General features: G+C 37.7%; 1 protein-coding gene across 1 annotated transcript in view; it reads left to right on the top strand.

Annotated features, from left to right (window-relative positions):
- Positions 1 to 6,951: 6,951 nt before the first annotated feature.
- LOC141441479 (protein lev-9-like) overlaps positions 6,952 to 20,438 on the top strand; it is a 103,147-nt gene continuing 89,660 nt past the window's right edge. The window contains exon 1 of the mRNA XM_074106232.1: positions 6,952 to 7,046. Coding sequence (XP_073962333.1) covers positions 7,001 to 7,046 — 46 coding nt within the window. The 5' untranslated portion in view covers positions 6,952 to 7,000. The remainder of the gene's footprint in view (positions 7,047 to 20,438) is intronic.

The raw sequence follows: 20,438 nt of genomic DNA, 5'->3' as shown, positions 1-20,438 counted from the left end.
AATAAATTCAATTCAATTACATTAAAATAACAATAAAGTCAAATTTAATAAAAGGAAGAAGGAATTAATAAAATTGAATTAGAGATGCATTTTTGTGTTGAAAAGTAATCTAGAATAAATGAATAAAATGAGCATTTGAATGAAAATTAAATACGTGAGTGATATTTTTCAATATTAAACTTTCCCCAGTCCCCCCTGAACATTAATATTGAGGTTTGTTAAAATTATAAAAATAATTAAATATTATGATAACGATAAGCGATAACTGAATAGGCAACGTACGTATGGTATTTCGTTTTAAACATTCCCGGCTTAAAAGTTTCTAAAGTTAACAAAAACGGGAAAATAAAGCCGCAAGCAAGTTTTAAATTAAGTACAAACAAGGTTTTGGCGGACCATCGGCAACAGATGTTGATAAAAAGTATTATCCGCCTATTGTCTACCCTGAATCTGAGTGTTTATTTTATAAGTTTTTTGTATTGTATTGTATTGTATCTGTATTAGCTCTAGATTATAATAAACTATCTGTGTGACAAATTCTATCCAAATTTGTTGAGGTGTTATTGCATGATTGAGTAACAGACATACAAATATTTCACACAAATCAATATATTCAAAACTTCAACACATACCACGTACAGTCAAGTTAGCGAAGTAAAAAATAATTCGGTTGGAAATTGCATTTAAAGTGTTTTTTTTTGAAAATATATGTGTATGTTTGCAGGTCGTAGGACCTTGTGCAAGATCCGCCCGGATTGCTACCACCATCTTGCTCGCTAATCCTGGCGTGAAGCAGCAGTGTTTGCACTCTTGTGTTTCGGCGTGCAGAGTATGACAGCCGGCACTTGAGGTATCCCATCTTAGGCCTCTAGGTTGGCAACGTATCTGCAATATCCCTGGTGTTGCAGATGTTTATGGGCGATGGTGATATCTTACCATCAGAAGACCCACTTGCTCGTTTGCCATCCAGTCGAATAAAAAAAAAACAATATCTGTCTCATACTAAAACGATTGTCTCCGCAAATATGGCGCTAAATACTTCCGTGTGACGTCACATGTTAGAATTTTATAACTCGCTGTTACATGTAAAGCAGCTTAAAAAATATTTTCTATTTGATAAGGCGCATTGATAAGGCATTGATTGATTTTTAAAGTAAACAATAGTACATTGTGTCTTAAGGGCGGTAAATAAGGAATTACGAACGAGCGTCTATTAGAAGCCCGAAAGTCGAAGACTGAGGGCTTTAATGAGTCGATGTTCGTAATTCTAGTACCGCCCGTGCGACATACAATGTTTTTCATCACATTTGCGAGTAAAATTTTATATTTCTAAAAGAAAAAATATAATTGTTCCAAATATTGGCGATACCTTAGGCTGCGCTCTTGGCAGCGCCGCCCTCCCCCTCCCTCAGCATGTGCCTGAGCCGCATGTGCATGTGGTCCTGCAGCAGCGCGCGCAGCACCATCAGTAGGGGCATTTACTCATTGACCGACCTTGGGCTTCATGACAAGAAAATTTGTACGCGCAATGACTCATTTACCGACCACGGGTTTCATGACAAGCACATTAAGGTCGAGGGTTTTATTTGGGGGGTTGCAACCAAGGTAGCCTGCATGTTTCGACGCTGTTTACGAGCAAGTGTGATGAAAAAAACATTAAAGTATTGTAAGAGGCCGCTTGTAGACGTCCGTAGTTTGGGTCTATATTGACTCCCATAACGTTAAACTTTCGATTTGGTTTATCCATACCGTTGTTTGTCATAATTTCAATAGGTAATAATGCTATATTGATTATTATGACCGAAAATAATATGGGTACCAAGTTCTGACTGTCGAAAATAGAAACAATAAAATTATGGGCGTCGAAGGGATCCAGGATGTTTTCACAGGACAACGGGCCGTGTTTCTGCCGGACTTGCGGTGTTGTATGACTTACAATGAATGTGTGTCCATGCACTGGACACTTGTCCGGCGACGAAGCCATACAACACCGCAAGTCCGGCAAAAAACGGTCCGCTGTCCGGTGGAACAACGGACGTCTACAAGCGGCCTAGCTATTACTTTTGTTTACATTTTTTCTCTTGCTTCAGAGCGCCATCTATAGGATTTTTCCAGAACTATCGCAGCGAGTGTTGCAAGTTGCTTCCGAACTTGCTTGCTCTTGAATGGTTCACTTAGAAATAGTGTGGAAAGTTTTCATAGATGGAAGCACTGTGTCAGATGAAATGATGACTAAGACAGCGATTTGTTTGGATAGATTTGTAGTAGAAACTTTGATTTATATCTTTTTTTGTAATTATGATATGGTATTACATAACAAAACACTGTTTTGAGCATCTCTAAGTATCGCCGTTGCTTTACATACATCAACAACTAGCATACTTACCTGTTGCATTTTCTTCGGCAGTCTCAATTAGACAGGGTTCTGTGGGTGCGAACTGTTGGTGGTTCATGTAAAAATAGCTATGTCTTTTTGATATAGCTTCATGCTTAAATTATTGAACTGATTTAGAATAAATTTGGTAAAGATATAGGTAAGAACGACACGGGATGGCTTAAACGAGTCGCGGCCAACAGCTAGGAATATCTGTTTTCAGTTCAACTAATTCGAATTGTCCTACTGCTGGAAACAGGCCTCCTCTCAGAATGAGAGGACTTGGGGCGTAGTTCCCACGTGGGCCAGTGCGGATTGGGAACTTCACACACACCATCGAACTGCTTCGCAGGTTTGTGCAGGTTTCCTCACGATGTTCTCCTTCACCGTAAAGCTCGTGGTAAATTTCAATTGTAATTTCGCACATGAAAACTCAGAGGTGCGAGCCGGGGTTTGAACCCACGATCTTCTGTATGAGAAGCCATAGGTCAAACCACTAGGCCACCACGGACACATGGAAAAAATCTGATAATTGCAAACTATATAGAGAGAGACCCTTTGCACAATACAAGCAATAGGCAGTAGTTTGACTCGGCCGTGTTCTTGAAATTTATACCTACGGCTGCGCGGAGCGCTAGGGTTGGCGACTACAAAAAGTAAAACAAAAGCTACCACATGCTTAGCCGAACTCCCCATAAATTTTGAATTACCTATGCACCGAAGAGATAAACAAGAAAACGAATTAAAGTTATAAAGACTAAGGGGCTGTTTCACGACCCGTTGATTAATTATAACTGACGGATAAATATGATGCCGTCTCCGTTTATTCGAACAAAAACAACAAACACGGCATCACATTTATCCGTCAGTTAAAATTAATCAATGGGTGGTGAAACAGGCCCTATGTTTATTTATTTAGGTAGGTACTTAACAAAATGTAAACAATCGAAGTATGTAATAGAAAGAAAGAAAGATTACGTTACGTTTACGGATACGTTTTTAAAAATGTGAATTATTAGTTATTTTAGTGTAATAGAAAATTACACTAAAAGAACATAGACACATCAAGATGGTTTTCATTTTGTTGAGTAGGTACCTAGATAAATAGACTTTAATAATAAGGTACCTAATAGGAATTAATTTTACCGTTCAGCATCAGCAGGAAGTTGAAAAATTACAATGTTGGTTTTATCATCGTTGAATTTAGGCACCCGTACTGCAGTATACACGTTGTCGTGACGCCGCAATTATTAAATAAAATGTTATAGTACCTAGTTACTTAGTACCGAGCGCTTATAGTCACGTTATGGAATCGAAACGGGGGCGAAGAGAGCGGGCGGCGCGGCACAGCACTCGGCTAGCGACCGGACTGCGCGGCGCACGGCGTGGCACTGCGTAGTTTTGTCTTGCGAAGATTGGTTAGCGGCCGTGTAAATGACGCTTGGCTGTGTGTGTGCGTCGATTCGGGCGCTAGTATGAAGTCGAAAGTCGAATTACTGCCTTGTTACGTGTATTGTGCCCTTTTTGTCAGTGTAGTGTGATAGTGGGAATAGATGGGTTTGTGCGATTTGTGTGTGTTCTTACAGTGTGGAGGTGGAGGAACTGCATTAACACGCATAAGTATTTTGCATAAACTTAGCTATCACAAGGTCGCGGGTGAGCAAAGAAATTATTTTACTTCATTAATTATGATGATGATTAACCAACTTACTAACATACTTCCACTAACTATAGTTAACCAAAACATTCCCAATAGTAACCTCAAGTGGGTAAGTCGGCTACCTGCCTTACTTAAACTTAAACTAATCAATGATTAAAAGCTCTCAGACGGCTTTTAGCGACGTTTAGTATTTAACCGAGTTGGGCAAGTTTGGCGGACTAAGTAATTCGCAGTGTTAAGTAAGACAAAGCAATAATGACTACTTTTGTCGGGGACACATGGCTCTTGAGAATAATCGCTATCTTAATCCTGCCAATGGTATCAGCGTACCGTAAGGTTAGGTTACTTTGGCCCTAAAGGTAGACTTCCGAGTCGGCGACAGTGACGCTGCGTTCGAACGTTAGTTCATACGTTTCCGTACTGCATAATACTATCGCTCTATCGCAGCGTTACTGTCGCTGCGTTAGTGACGCCGGAGCCGCTCTACTGCAACGGCCGCAGCGTCAGAGCTGCTGCGTCAGTGTCGCAGAGGCTCTGACGCAGATTGGCTTCCGAGCAGCGCGACTCCGGTGTCAGTTTGTTGTTATTCCATGCAAAATAACCTTAAAACCACGTGCGATCTCAGCGATTGCGCGGCAGTGGTTGCGCAAACATGGCACGGCCGCTATCGCTCGGCGATACTGACGCGGCGCCACTGTCGCGGCGACAGTGACGCTGCGTTCGAACGTTAGTTCATACGTTTCCGTACTGCATAATACTATCGCTCTATCGCCGCGTTACTGTCGCTGCGTTTGTGACGCCGGAGCCGCTTTACTCAGAAGTCTACCTTAAAGGGTAACTTTGGCCATTAGGTTTAAGTCGGTTCATGTTTTATTATTGCATTGAAAGGGGTCATTGCTATATGGTTGGCTTTGGTTGATCGTCCGCGTTTTATTAAGTCCTTGTATGATTATGTGGTTTTGCTAAAAGTAGCTCCGAAGCGGTAACGTCTACGCCATTTGGGAATACAGGCTTGATGTTTGTGTGTGTATGATATGGGAGAAAGTAACCTTCTTTTGGGTCAAAATACCCTAAAGTTACGGTAATGTAATGGCATATAAAATACTGTACCTAATAACGTAAACGTGAGTGAAGCAAAAGGTCCTAGTGTTAAGTTCATGAAACGAAAATACAACGAGCCTTTTAATTGTGCAACATTCACTATACGTAATTTTCACAAGAAAAAACAGTGAATTAATCTATATGTAATACAAGCCTTACCTGCTGCTTTGCTCACGTCATCCAATAAATCTGGCAGTCGAATTGAAACCCCGAGATTTTACATTGTCTAAAACTGATAAATTTCATTACGTTTTAATAAATAATTCCTTTCATTTTTAGTTTTTTTTTTTAAAACATTCAAAGAGAACTACCATATCTAATAATTGGCGGTATATCCTCAATCCTCTCTAAGATTAAACTAGGTGTTCATTAAATAGCTGAAATCTTCAGATACTTACCCTAAAAACTTTTTTATTTTTAGTTACTTTATAGAATATGCATTCCTCAAATGTGCGTTTGTGGCAAAAAGGTGTAGCAACTGGGACGACATGGTTTTTTCATGTGTTAGGAGCGCCGGCCGTATGTTCCGTCATGGCACCATAAAGACTTAGTACGTCGGTCGCGTGCCACTGCTTCAGTGCCTTCGGCTTTAGAGCCAGCCGGCATGGCAAGGGACGATGGCAAGCGTCCAGACGGGGTCACCCTGGTGCCGTGGAAGCTCGGTAGGGCCCTGGTGTGGGACGCTACATGCGTTGATACTTTCGCTCTGTCCCACATCCAGGCAACTAGCTCACAAGCCGGCGCTGCGGCTGATCAGGCTCAAATACTCAAGCGCCGCAAGTAGGTACTCCTCCTTATTAAAGGATTATGAGTTTGCAGCGCTTGCTGTTGAGACCTTAGGGCCCTGGTCAGCCGACATGAAGTTTTTTATAAAGGTCCTGTCGTCCCGGTTGGTTGACAGTTGACGCTTCTGGGGACCCAAGAGCTGGCGCGTACTTATCCCAGCGGATCTCACTTGCGGTCCAAAGGGGCAATGCGGCCAGCGTCATGGGAACCCTGCCACAGGCAGATCTTTTAGACGGGGTTATACAAATAAAATTACAAATAAAATTTTCATTTTTATAGTTAGAGTTAGGTTAGATGTGGCGACTGTATTTCCGTTTCCGCTTTTATCATGGATATTGCGCGTGTGCGGATTTTGACGTTGACTTTTTCATTTCGAATTGATACTATATAAATAAATATAATTCCTTTAAAATTAGTAATCATTTCCATAAAGATATCTTAGGTTAGTTCTTTTTTATATATGTAAACTCATAATTATACTCACAAGGTTACTTTATTGCATTTATTTTCCAAATATTGGTATATTTTGATAGATCAGCAATTCTATTTCATTTCTAGCTCTAACACTCGTAGGTAATTTGTAATTATCAATTGTGCTTCGCGTATGCCGCATTCGTAGCTTTTAGACTGGGCCCCGTGAAAAAAGGAAATAAAAAGAAAAGCACAACCTCTGATCAAGCAATTTTCAAGTTTTCAGTTATTTCTTAAACACCTTGTATAAAAATAGCTTATAGTCAACCGAAGAAATTTTCCGATTTTATGACAGTTTCCATACCAAAAAGAAACAAGAGAAAAATCTTCCTAAAGCGTCCATCAGTTAGCGAAAGAAAATCGCACATTTCCTCGCTCAGTGTGTCCCGGCCTCCGCACCCGCAGGGCTACTACGAAACTCGAAACTCGAAGTTCGTGTCGTGCGGTCCCTCTCGCTCTCGTATTAAACAGTATGTGTCAGAGGGACCGCACGACACGAACTTCGAGTTTCGGGTTTCGTAGTAGCCCTGCCGGGCGCAGCACAGTCCTCAGTCCTCAGTCACTACGCGGCTCCCGCGCCGGCCGCACGCCCGGGATGCACTAGAGCCATGCCCAAGCTACCTCTGGCGGTCCTGCTCGCCATGCTAGTCCTCGGTAAGTGCTAACTGTACCTAGCATACACCTACTAACCCTATACCAGCGTATAAAAAGCAAATGCAAATGCATATGCCGTCAAAGCAAATGTCTATTGTTTTTCATTGGTATGTTTCAAAATATGGTCTATATTTGAGATGGGGCTTAGTAGGGAATTTCTTTCTAAGGTTCACAGTCGTTTGGATGACCAGAAACATCCCTGTTATCACTCACATGTCAGTGTGACAATCCCTTGTAATTTTTTTATAGAAACTTCTAGTACGTTAGTTTAAAAAAATATTGTAATTCGACGATCCTTTTGTGAATTTGTTATAATTGCCTGACGTGTTATAATGAATTTTGTCAGAAGACAAACTAGGTAATAAATAAAACTATGTATCTATCTATTTAATCTACTAACTTTGTATATTAATTTTGTGACTAAAACAAGTAGGAAAAAAACAAAAAAGAGGAATTTCTAATGGTTGTACGGCCCAAAACTTTTGAATATTTACAAGACAATATGACAATCCTAGTTTTTTTGTGTACAGAAACTGTTACAAAATAGGACCTATTTTATAGGTAAAGCTCTTAGGTTGTCTATACTATTTATTATTATTTTAGCGAGGATTTATTAGAAATTGTTTTGATTCTGTTTGACGGTCGGGTGTTATTGATATAATTTTTAGTTACAACGCAATATATTACGATAGGAAGTAAGAAAACGACCATTCGTGACTGACAACAATTTAACAAAAATTGAAGGACAAAGAAACATGAAACTTATTAGATTTTTTTTGGGAAAGGCCTCGATCATTAGTAACAACCTCATTTTGGTACGAATGCGGATATTTCTAGATATACCTAATATAGACTGTTACATGTTGGATATTGTTTTTAATGTTTAGCTGTTGTGCGCAACTTTTTCTGCGTAGTTTTCTTTTGTCACTATCCCGCGGGAACAATGCCATCTTCCGGGATAATGTTCTGTCTAGGCTATTATTTTCCGGGATAATGTTCTGTCTAGGCTATTATTTTGCGCGATAATGTTCTATCTAGGCTATTATTTTCCGGGATAATGTTCTGTCTAGGCTATTATTTTCCGAAATTGAAAATACAAACTGAAATATAGATGCACAGAAAAAACAGAAAAATAAGACCATCACTGGAATCGAACCCAGGTCTCGGTAATCCGTTCCGCGTGCTATACCGCGATCAACGGTAGTTTCCCTATGCACCTCATATTCTGCTTGTGCTTACTTAGTCACTTAAGCAGCCTGATTCAATAAATTATTTAAAAATTTGGAATTGAAATAAAAAATGTTCTCTATTATTTTCCGCGATAATGTTCTATCTAGGCTATTATTTTCCGGGATAATGTTCTGTCTAGGCTATTATTTTGCGCGATAATGTTCTATCTAGGCTATTATTTGCCGGGATAATGTTCTGTCTAGGCTATTATTTTCCGGAATAATGTTCTGTCTAGAATATTATTTTCCGGGATAATGTTCTGTCTAGGCTATTATTTTGCGCGATAATGTTCTATCTAGGCTATTATTTGCCGGGATAATGTTCTATCTAGGCTATTATTTCCACACCAATTTTCGTGATGATCTGTTGAGTAGGTACTTTAAGCGTGAAAGTGAAACAAACAAAAAACAAACTCACAATTATTTATTTATTTTCACTAACAAATAAAATTGTCATTACTGGCTGTGTAAAAGTATACAACTTTTGAGTTTGTTAGTATAACAGATTCAATATCGCTTGTGAGTTTTAAATCTGTGTGCTGTCACATCGTATTATACATAATACTAACTAACCCGTGTCTCACTAGAATTCGTTAACGCTATTCCGCGGGAACTTTGCGATTTTCCGGGATAAAAACTATCCCATGTACTTCCCCGGGACTATTTGTATAGGTAACGAATTTCACCTAAATCATTTCCGCGGCTTAAACGTTTAAACAAACAAACAAACTGACATACAAACTTTCGGATTTATAATATTAGTGGGTTTTTTTCTTGCATTGATAGATATTATATCTTTTCACTTATTATTGTCATCTAGTTCTATTAATTTATTGATATTAAAACCTTTTTTTACAAACTTTTGTTTTTGTGGCTTTTGGCACCTGATGGTCTTGATATTAGACTAGTTCTTACTTTATGCACTGGAGCCTAAAAAGTAATTTAATATCGCCTGAATCAATCATAAATACTAAGTTTACGACTTGAGAACTGAAAAATACATTAAATCTTAAGACGTAAAAATTTCTACCGACAATGTATAATGTGGATAACATAGTAACACATAAAGTAGAGGAAAATATTAATAAAAATACAATGTCAAAATAATTTCGTGCCCTGTAAGTATTTCAGACATTCCCCAGACTGTCTCTACATTTTAAAATAAATATTTTGATACTAGCTTTTGCCCGCGGTTTCGTCCGCGTGGAATTCGGTTATCGCGCGCTGTTCCCTCGGGAACTGTGCATTTTCCGGGATAAAAAGTAGCCTATGTCACTCTCTGATCCATAAACTATCTCTATGCCAAAAATCACGTCGATTTGTCGCTCCGCTCCGTTTCGACGTGAAAGACTGAGACACATACAACACACACATTTTCGCATTTATAATATTAGTATGGATTGTATAATGCCAGTAAAAGTTCTAAAAATCAAAATGAGTATAAAGGTATATTGATAAGAAACCAAAATTATCAACTTATCATCTGACATACATTTGAGTGAAAATATCCCACCCTGGTACGCGAATAAGTTTTTTCGACACCTGTACTTATATGTATGTATGTATGTAAACTCTTTATTGTACAAAATAAGTTAACAAACACAGATGACAAACAATGAAATATATATACAAAGGCCAACTTATCCCTTTAAGGGATCTCTACCAGTCAACCTTTGTGTGGGTGGATCGTCACTACTTTTAAAAAAACTCGTAGCTCAAAAAAGATAATTTTTCTGAGTGAACTTTATAGACATTATATCAAGGTTCAATTTTGTTGACATACTTATTGATTTTAGATACTTACGAGATTTTTTCAAAGTGACGATATACTTATTATTGATTTGTGGTACTTTTTTGTATACAATAATAAATATGGTGTATTATAGCTAGTAAAAATGATATAAATTATACTCTGGATCTGTCAAAGTGAATAATTAATTATTAAAACGGTGAACGACAAACTTTTGTTATTAATATTTGATGACGGAGTTCGGAGCACAATTCAGATTTTTATTGTGTCACAGTGTTTATTAATTGATGGAGAATAAATACAATACTTTGCATTTCCTTAACTAATTAATTAATTTTCTTTGTTTATTTTTATGCTGGGCGTTTTGCCCGCGATTTTGTCTGCGAAGAATTCATTTATTTAATTTAATAGTGGCATATTTGCTGGTCTATGTTTCGTTTAAGTCTTATTTTCTTAAGTTTTTTTTATATATTGTACCGTTTTTTGCCCAAATAAACATTAAACATCACGCGCCCTCGGCAAGAACATAATTTTTTTCGGGATTTAATTTTTCCTATTATTTATTATGTATGCAAAAATTTCATGGCAATCAGTTCAGTAGTTTTATTAAATGGTGAAAGCGGAACGAACCATATTCATTTCACTGCTTTAGTTTAAAGTGATACGATACAAAATAAGTTTTTGTTGAAAATTACTACTATACAAGCTACTATTAATACAATCTTTTTTGCTGACTGTACTTTTTGTTGACTGTTCTTGCATTGTCATCTAAGCTACATTTCTGTACCAAATTTCAAGTCGATGCCATTAACCGTTGAGGAGTTCCGTTCTGCGGAGACTATCCTGGCTGAGCTACCAGGATGTCACTGCTAGATTATTGTACTGTCTTGCGATTTACATAAGTGTTCCAAATTTCAAGACAATATGACTACTGGAAGTTGGTCAAATTTAACTTGCAAGATTTGGTTACAGACAGACAGACAACGGGACAGGTGAAACTAAATAAAAGCTGAGATAAAAGGCTTTTAGCTGTTTAAATTGAGCTTTGACTGAATGCCCTAGAATTTTGAGTTGCCTAGGGTTGAATAGGTCATGATGATACGGTGTAATAAATTGATCTCTTACCTATAAGACTGTGAAAATGAGGTTGATAGTTTGTGTGGCAGTATCATTTTTAAAGAAGAAGTATAAAACCATGTTTTTAAGCTAAAGCTGTTTCTGATGGTTTGCGTGTCCGAAGCCACGGGTATACACTAGTAAAAACCGGCCAAGAGCGTGTCGGACAGGCTAAATAGGGTTCCGTAGCCATTACGAAAAAATTAAGTAATATTTTTCTAAGGATTTCGTACCTTAGGCTGCTATTTACTCATAAACTACTAATAATTCTCAAGCAAACTTAGCCGTTATAGTTTTCCTTGAAAGTTTGATATACTTACTACCATTCTGATTTTTTTCAAATTTTTCCACTCACCGCTTTAGATTTTAGAGGGGGGGGGGGACGCTCGATTATAATGAAAATTTGCACTATAAAGTTGAATATTTCGCAAAAAATCACTGAATCGAAAAATCGTTTTAGCAAACCCCTAATGGTTTTAAAAGACCTATCTAACGATACCTCACACTATAGGGTTGGATGAGAAAAAAAAATCACCCCCACTTTACGTCTACGGGAGGTACTTACCAAAAAAAAATTTTTTTTGAATTTTTTATTGTACAATTTTGTCGGCATAGTTTACCTATATATCCGTGCGAAATCAAAGCTTTCTAGCATTGATAGTCCCTGAGCAAAGCCGTGGACGGACAGACAGACAGACAGACATGGCGAAACTATAAGGGTTCCGTTTTTGCCATTTTGGCTCCGGAACCCTAAAAAATAAAGCTAAAGTCAGCTCCTATCAAGTGCTTCGTGTTATAGAGGCTACGACGCAAATTGTCCAAGCCGTCCCGCCGGCCGTAGCCCCGGGCGGCCAATCTCATAAACGCATTATACTGGAAATTTCATTAGATTTTCATGTCTAGAAAAATACCGCGTGTAACAAATCCTGGACGATAATTCACGACAACAGTAGCGTGCGGCGAACATTCCTATTAAGCAGGATAAGGAGTGGGAACAGAATGAGCTGGTACTATTTTCCCCTAGTGGATTTTTTGAATAATTGCAAAAAGAAATAACTGTTAAACTCCCGATTATGAGAGAGAGAGAGAGAGAGAGAGAGAAGAGAGAGAGAGAGAGACATTTATTTACACATATTCGATAACACAGAAAAAACACGTTAGGAAGAAATAATAATTAAAAAAAAACATCGAATAGTATAAATTGGGGCCCACTCAGCATAATGTTGCGGCAAGCCACAACGCTGTTTTTCAGTGGGACCCATTAAAACTAAACACATAAAATAAAGACATATACACACTAGGCTGTGACGACACGACCGCCAGCGGAAGGTAGCAGTTAGAAATGGGGGCGTCACGAGGCAGTGCGGGGGCGCTAGTCGTAGACGCACTTACAGTCGAGCTCATAAACTTGTGAGCAAAAATTTGATCAAAAATATCCGAACACGACTCTACTGTTAACGGCGTAGAAGCGTGTTCAGATATTTTGATCAAATTTTTACTGTACCTTTGAAAAAAAAATGTAAAAAGATCGAAACTAATATAATCGTGGTTATAAGTTCCCAATCCGCAATGGACCTGCGTGGGAAATACGGCCCAAGCTCTCTTATACTGAGATGAAGCTGCCCAACAGTGGGACGTATATATAGGCTGGGATGAAGATGACGACGACTGTCTTCCCTCCCGGCATACGGCCGTACTTCATTCACGTTTTATCGAACCAGTTCATGCAGACGATTTATAATATTAGACGCTCGTGACATTTCTGTCCCTTTGGAAATTCCCCAGAGAAGAGCGATAAAGGGAATTTTAAGTAGACGTCGGGAAAAGATTAGTTACAGGTGAATTTAGTCGAGCATGAAATTGGTTTGCCGCCCTAGGGCTGAGTGTCGTTTGCACCTCGTAAAAGAAAGAAGGAAAAAATATTCGTGACATTTTAACTGGAAGAGATACCTTTGTATATGTTGTTATCTGTTAATTGTTTTGTTTTTATGTACAATACAATACATTTAAGGCCCAGAACAGGCCGTGTAACGCAACTGCAATGAAACTGCAATTTCTAGTTACTCAATGAACTAAAAGAATTTCTTCTCACCCGCGACCTTATTAGCTAAGTTTATGCAAGATATGCGTGTTCATGCAGTTCCTCCACCTCCACACTGTAAGAACACACACAAATCACACAAACCACCGCACTAATTCGAACGCTTTGCGATTCGAACTCAACCAGAGCTCATCTTCAGAGCAACACAACCGTACACCATGGGGTACATATTATAATGTATAAATTTAAAATACATATCGGTTGAAATACATACAGTTGAAATACCGAAAATTGTAAAATATAATGGTTAAAATAATTAATCAAAATTCATAAAGCACGTTTTTCATATTGGTCGAAATACATACGATCAAAATGACTAAGTTCACAATGTATATGTTCAGAATATTTACAATCAGAATAGATAATAGTTGAAAGAAATAACAATTAAAATTCATATAGTACGTTTTTCATAATGCTCAAAATACATACTATATAATGCCTAGGTTCATCATCATCTCCAGTCTATTTACGTTGTATTTACATGTTGAATTCTGAAAAATTAAGGACTGTACCTAAGATAATGTCAATAGTTACAATGTCATTTAATATGAGCGAGTCTCACGGTAGTTTCACGTATATTTTTGTCTAAATTAAAGTGAAATTAAACGTAAAGCAAGCCGCCACTTTACATAGACAAAGATCTCATTTACTCCAAATGCCGCATATGAATTTTGCATAAAATTGCGTTGCATTTTTGATGCCACGTATTTCCTTACCTTTCTTGGGTATATTTGTGGTACCTACGGCGTTTTAATTAACTTTTAACTTAACATCATCAGCTTACGAATTTCACTGGAGCATGCTTGTGTATTGTCTAGATACGAGTTTTTGTGAGCAGTAAGTCTCTTCAATAATATAATTGAAATGGAATGGAGTAAATTGAGTCCAGAGCAAAAACTGCTGCTAAATAGGGGGGACCACGTGATTTTCATTAGTAAAGCGAAAATATCAAAAATATACAGGGTGGCTGATTTAGATCGGTAAGTATGCGAAAGTCTGAAAGTATAAAACATACGTACATCTGTTCTTAGGAACCATGCCATCGATTTTAGTAACAAGAAAAACTGCATTCATAGATTTAAAAAAAAACTCGCTTTCAGCTCAGGAATTTAACCCGGACGTTCTGAAAAATAAAACTTACATTATTAAAGAATACGAAATACAATGCATTTTATTTCTTCTAGATACCATGTTTCATAGTAACATTGATTGCTTATGTCCTTCCTACACTATCGATATCCAAGTATAAATAATGTATGTTTTATTTTCAAAACTACCACACTACAAAACTACCGGGTTCGATTCCAGAACTGAGTAAAAGTTTTGTTATTTTACTAAAATCGATGACATGCGGTTACTAAGAACAGATCTTCGTATGTCTTATAGTGTCAGACTTTCCCATACTGACCGATCTAAATGAGCCATCCTGTATAGTTCTTAATAAACATTGCTTTTCTATAAAAACATAATAACATGTTACAAATACTGTTCTTTCAATTAAAATAGAATTTAAATTTTGAATGTAAGAAAATTATAGTGCCCTGACAGGGTATCATGTACCTACTATGTTTACTTTAAGATCTACAATAATTGTACTAATGAACATGATGCAATAAATGAATATGAATATGAATATTAATATGAATGTGTTCAGATAAAATCGCAAACGTACATTTGATTTAATTTTATCGATGATACATAAGTGGCCCTTATGTGCTTTGAATCTGGCGGAAGCACTGATTATGTATTACGTTTAAAATTGCACCTTTTATAAATATACAAGTACCTATCCATATTTTTGACGACCAGATAGCCAAGTGGTTAGAGAACCTGACTACGAAGCTTGGGGTCCCGGGTTCGAGCTCCGATCGGGGCAGATATTCGTATGAATAACACGAGTGTTTGTTCTCGAGTCTTGGGTGTTTAATATGTATTTATCTAGGTACGATAACATAAGTATGTTTATCCGTTGCACCATGGCGTTTAGTACGTGGCTGTAAAACGACAAAGTGCGAAAGTGTATAGCTTCTTTTGATGCTGACTGTACAAGCTTTGCTTAGTTTGGGACTAGGTCAATTTGTGTAAATTGTCTCATGACATTATATGTAGTTTTGACCACCCAGTACCTAAACGTAATAATTTATCAGTACAATCCATCATGGCCGATAATTAACGAGACAACGGACAAAGGGACGAAACGCGCTAAAAATGGAAATGATTGTCCGATTTGTCAAGCGTAATGGGTTCCGCATAAATAAATATGGAGCGAGTCGGAGTTTAAGCCGGACATCAATCAGTGCACTGTCCGGGTGAACTGTCCGGGCCAACCGGGGAATTGAGACTAGCTGGGTGTACGAGTATATTGGTAAAAATGGTAAGCAAGTTTAGGGTTATATAGAAACCTTTTGTATTTCTTTTTTATTAGCCGACTTTAAAAAAGGAGGAGGTTCTCAATTCTAGTGTACGTTTTTTTGTATGTTTGTTACGCGATAACTCCGCCAATTGTGGGCCGAATTTCAAAATTATTTTTTAGTTCTAAAGGACATACTTCCGAGGTGGTCCCTAATGCAAATTAATGTAATCGTTAATCTTACCTATTTATCTAAACCTATTTAAAATGTGTCTGTCTATGTATTTAAGCATTATTATTTTCAATTACAATAAATATAAGACTACAAACTTAAACGAATTATTCGGTAGGAGGTAGTTATTTCATGTATTAATCGCGATAATTTCAGAAATCATTATTTATTTATAAAAGGAAGTAGGTAGGGTACCGTTACCATTTAGCAAAATGATTGCTCCCGAACTTAGTGCCGTGCGGCCGACATACATCGCGTTGCGGATTATACGAGGTTTATGCCATTATTGTTTCTTCCTATTCGCGATTCTGCACAAAATAAATTCCACACAGCTGAATTTGATCACATGCGTAATGCTTCACAGTCATTATTTCTACGCAGTCTTGTTTCTTCCTATTCGCGATTCTGGACAAATTGAATTCACACAACTGAATTTAATCACATACGTAATGATTACAGTCATTATTTCTACGCAATCTTGTTTCTTCCTATTCGCGATTCTGCACAATATGAATTCCACACAACTTAATTTACTCACATGCGTTATACTTCACGATACTATCTTTATCTATCTATTATTTTTCTATGATATCTTGTTTCTTCCTAGTCGCGTTTATAAATAAAAAAAAAAAACAGACTGCGTGAGTCGCTTTTCCCGCGGTAAAAATTATCATGGTCGCGAGCTTTAAGTTATGTGAACGGAACACCTTGAGACGAAGCTTCCCGAAGGCAGCAGCAGCCTAAATAAAATAATAATAATAAAACAGGACGATTGAAATTAAAAAAAAAAAATTTTTTTCTCCGCCCCAATTTTGTCCGGGTTCGATTCCCGGTTATGTATGAGATTTAAAAAAAAAAAATTACAGAATCGTGAAGTATAACGCATGTGATTAAATTCAGTTGTGTGGAATTCATATTGTGCAGAATCGCGAATAGGAAGAAACAAGATTGCGTAGAAATAATGACTGAATATCATTACGTATGTGATTAAATTCAGTTGTGTGGAATTCATATTGTGCAGGAAGAAACAAGATTGCGTAGAAATAATGACTGTGAAGCATTACGCATGTGATCAAATTCAGGTGTGTGGAATTTATTTTGTGCAGAATCGCGAATAGGAAGAAACAATAATGCATAAACCTCGTATAATCCGCGTTGCCGCACCTGACTGCTGTCCTGCGGTTTTCCTGCAATCTGCGTTTGAAGGGTGGGGTAACTCGATCGGTGCGGGGCGGAGCGTGGCCATTCTGTACGTTAGTAGGTACTTTTATATATTCTGTGGTCCGAACCCCGACCAAACGTGTAACACACCTCCTTCAAGCGAGATTGAGGCCAAACGTAATACAATTTTTATAAAAAAAAACGCAGTCAAAATCGTTTTCACCACTGCTTTCTATCGTACGGTATAAGACGAGGGTAGAAAGAGATGGCTATTGCGAAAATCAACGCGTTAGACAATACGGCCTCAGGTCTAATGATTAAGGATTGAATTTTTCCATCATTATTGCCAAATGACGCCAACATTCTGCTAAATGGTCACTCAACATTTTTTTATTACACCATACTAATTACTCATTATTAATGAATAACCTTCAACCCCTTTTAGCAACTTCAGTTTAAACGCAGTAAGTTAGTTACTATAACCTCTATATTTATCCACACTGAACTTTATAGCTTTTACAATAAACATTTAAAGGGTCACATTTAAAATTTACAATGATATATTTAATGATCTCATTTAAAACGTTTATTCATCCCACCGATACCCAGGGAGATCCAGGGTTATAGGGGGATATACGGGGATATTCGGACGTCCCTTGCGGATTCTGATACGAATAATGGCTTTATAAGTTACTTGCTAACAAAAGCCGGGTATGATCCGGATGGGAACAAATTTGGAGGTCTAGCGCAGAATGAACCTTTTCAAAAGTCAACATCAAAACGCTAAAAGTCTCTACCCATTACACCGTATCATATCATGACCGTAATAGGAAAGTGTCAGGCCAAAATATATTCTTTGTATTGAAAAGTATGATACTATTAGGATTGGTTTTTTGGAGTCTTTTTGTATTTTTTATTTCAACTCCAAATTTGTTACTTTTACGGGTATCCCGTGAAACCATATCGAAAATACAAACTGAGACATGGATGCACAGAAAAACCAGAAAAAGAGACCAGCGCTGGGAATCGAACCCAGGTCCTCAGCAATCCGTGCTGCGTGCTATAACCCCTACACCACCGCTGGACAGGAATCTAGACACGATTTTTTTCCTATGCATACATATCTCAGATTGCTTATTTCTACTACGCTACTTATGCAGCAGCACTAGCGACATCTATGTTCCGCTCTCATCGAGAGACGTCACACTCTTTCGGAACCAACCGCTCACCCAGACAAGAGATGTCGCTACTAAGCAATCAAATTATGATTGGTTTTTTGGAGTCTTTTTGTATTTTTTATTTCAACTCCTTTGTTACTTTTACGGGTATCCCGTGAAACCATATCGAAAATACAAACTGAGACATGGATGCAGCGGTGGTGTAGGGCTTATAGCACGCAGCACGGATTGCTGAGGACCTGGGTTCGATTCCCAGCGCTGGTCTCTTTTTCTGGTTTTTCTGTGCATCCATGTCTCAGTTTGTATTTTCGATATGAGACTATGCCTACTAGCGCGTCTCCCAACCAACCGTCGCCGTCGCGTGTCTTGTACGTTCCTGTTACGGTCATGGCATGATACGGTCTCTTGGGTAGAGACCTTTATTGTAAAATTGGGTCGCACAGGGCTCTTTTTAACCCCCGATCCAAAAAGAGGTGTGCTATAACTTATAATATAAAAGTGAACCGCCAGAACGGGACAAAAAAAACGAGACAGAGCAGGATGGCGCTCTACAACACCATTTTGACGCGTTTCTCCCAAAAAATGCATTATTTCTCTGGAATTTTAAAGCAATTCGATTTTTTGACCTTGGAAATCGCGAAAAACTTGAGAAAATATGATATTGGGTGTGTACATTTTACATTAAGCAAAATAAAATAACAAGTGCGAATTTCGAGCCAAAAACGAGCGATCTATGCCAGTGTTGCCATTCAGGGAAAAATAAATCTATTCATTATCCTGCATTGCAGTCTGTAAAGCTCTTTACCCATTCATTGCCGCGCGCCAGATTACGCTGGGCTTAGAGTCATGAAATTTGGTATGTAGATAGCTGGATATCTGAAATAACACATAGGCTACTTTTATTCCAATATTACCACGGGATAGTTGTTCTTAACACAATGAAGAATCGATAATCCTCAATGAAGATTAAGACATAAATTTTGGGATTTCCCACAGGAATTTTGTAAAATCCCGGAATTTCAATTGTAACTAAAAAAAAAGTCAAAGTCAAAATATCTTTATTCAATTTAGGCTATAACAAGCACTTATGAATGTCAAAAAAAATCTACCACCGGTTCGGAAAAACCTCTGCTGAGAAGAATCCGGCAAGAAACTCAACGAAAAAATTGTAACTACCAGATCGAATAGTTTGAGTTTACGCGTGCGAAGCCGCGGGTAAACTCTAGTAACTTATAAGTTTGACTTCAGCGTCTGTCTGTGGCATCGTGTAGCTCTCAAACGAATGGACCGATTTCGATGTTGTTTTTTTACGTCAAAGTGAGTAAAAATTAAAAGTATAGGTATAGGAACATTTAATTGTTTTTTTGTCTAGTTTCTCCAATAAAAATAAATTCGTGTGTGTACGAAACCGACTATAGCAGTTCTCATAATGTAGTTCGAAACTTATTTCAGATAAAACAGAATGTATTATTAATATTTAATAGGTAGACTGAGAGCCAGCCCTTCATTTTGTGAAGGTCATCGTGATACAGTGAATTTGTTTTGTTTTTTTAGTTTTAGGTTAAAAGAGAGAGAGAGAGAAACTGTATAATACTAAAGTATTTTATTTACTGAATGTCAATTCGATAATATATCGACAAGATTGTTGTTATATACAAGATGTCTTCGAATTACTGCTGTAAATTTCAGCAAATGGTTAGGTTAGTTAGGTAACGAACGTAAACGAAATATGTCATACACAAATAATAATATGTTATTAAGTTTATAATTGTTCTTGATAATTTATAGTCTGAAAACACGATTTTTGACAATTTTTGTTGAACATTCATATGATAGTACTTGTATTTACTGCCCGTTCATAAGTAAGTCACTGTCTATTAAGTTAGCGAAGCTTGACAGTTACTGATTCTCTACGAGGCAGTGGACTCAAAATTCTTGCTTCTGATCTTATCAAGCATTCCCGTGAAGAATTCTTGAAAATGCTTCGCGAATTCATTCCGCCCCGACCAACCTCCTGAAATTCCAGCAGGCTCTCGAACTATGAAGCATTGAACCGCTAAATGGACCGGTCACCGTATAAAATACCGATTCATTCGTTTCAGCGTACCGAAAAATAGCGATTTATTTCGCTTTGTAACGGTTCAAAAAGTCGGATTTCAGAGGGTTGTGAAAAGGGTGAGCCACATTGTTAATAATTTGCTAGTAGTTGTTTCAGAGATGTTTTATTATTTTCTAGTGACCAAAATAAGAAAGCAGAGGGTCGTGGGTTCAAACC

Source organism: Choristoneura fumiferana, chromosome 24 (assembly GCF_025370935.1).
Source record: "Choristoneura fumiferana chromosome 24, NRCan_CFum_1, whole genome shotgun sequence".
Taxonomy (NCBI): domain Eukaryota; kingdom Metazoa; phylum Arthropoda; class Insecta; order Lepidoptera; family Tortricidae; genus Choristoneura; species Choristoneura fumiferana.
Note: the sequence above shows the minus strand (reverse complement) of the source record. Positions and strands in the feature narration are given on the sequence as shown.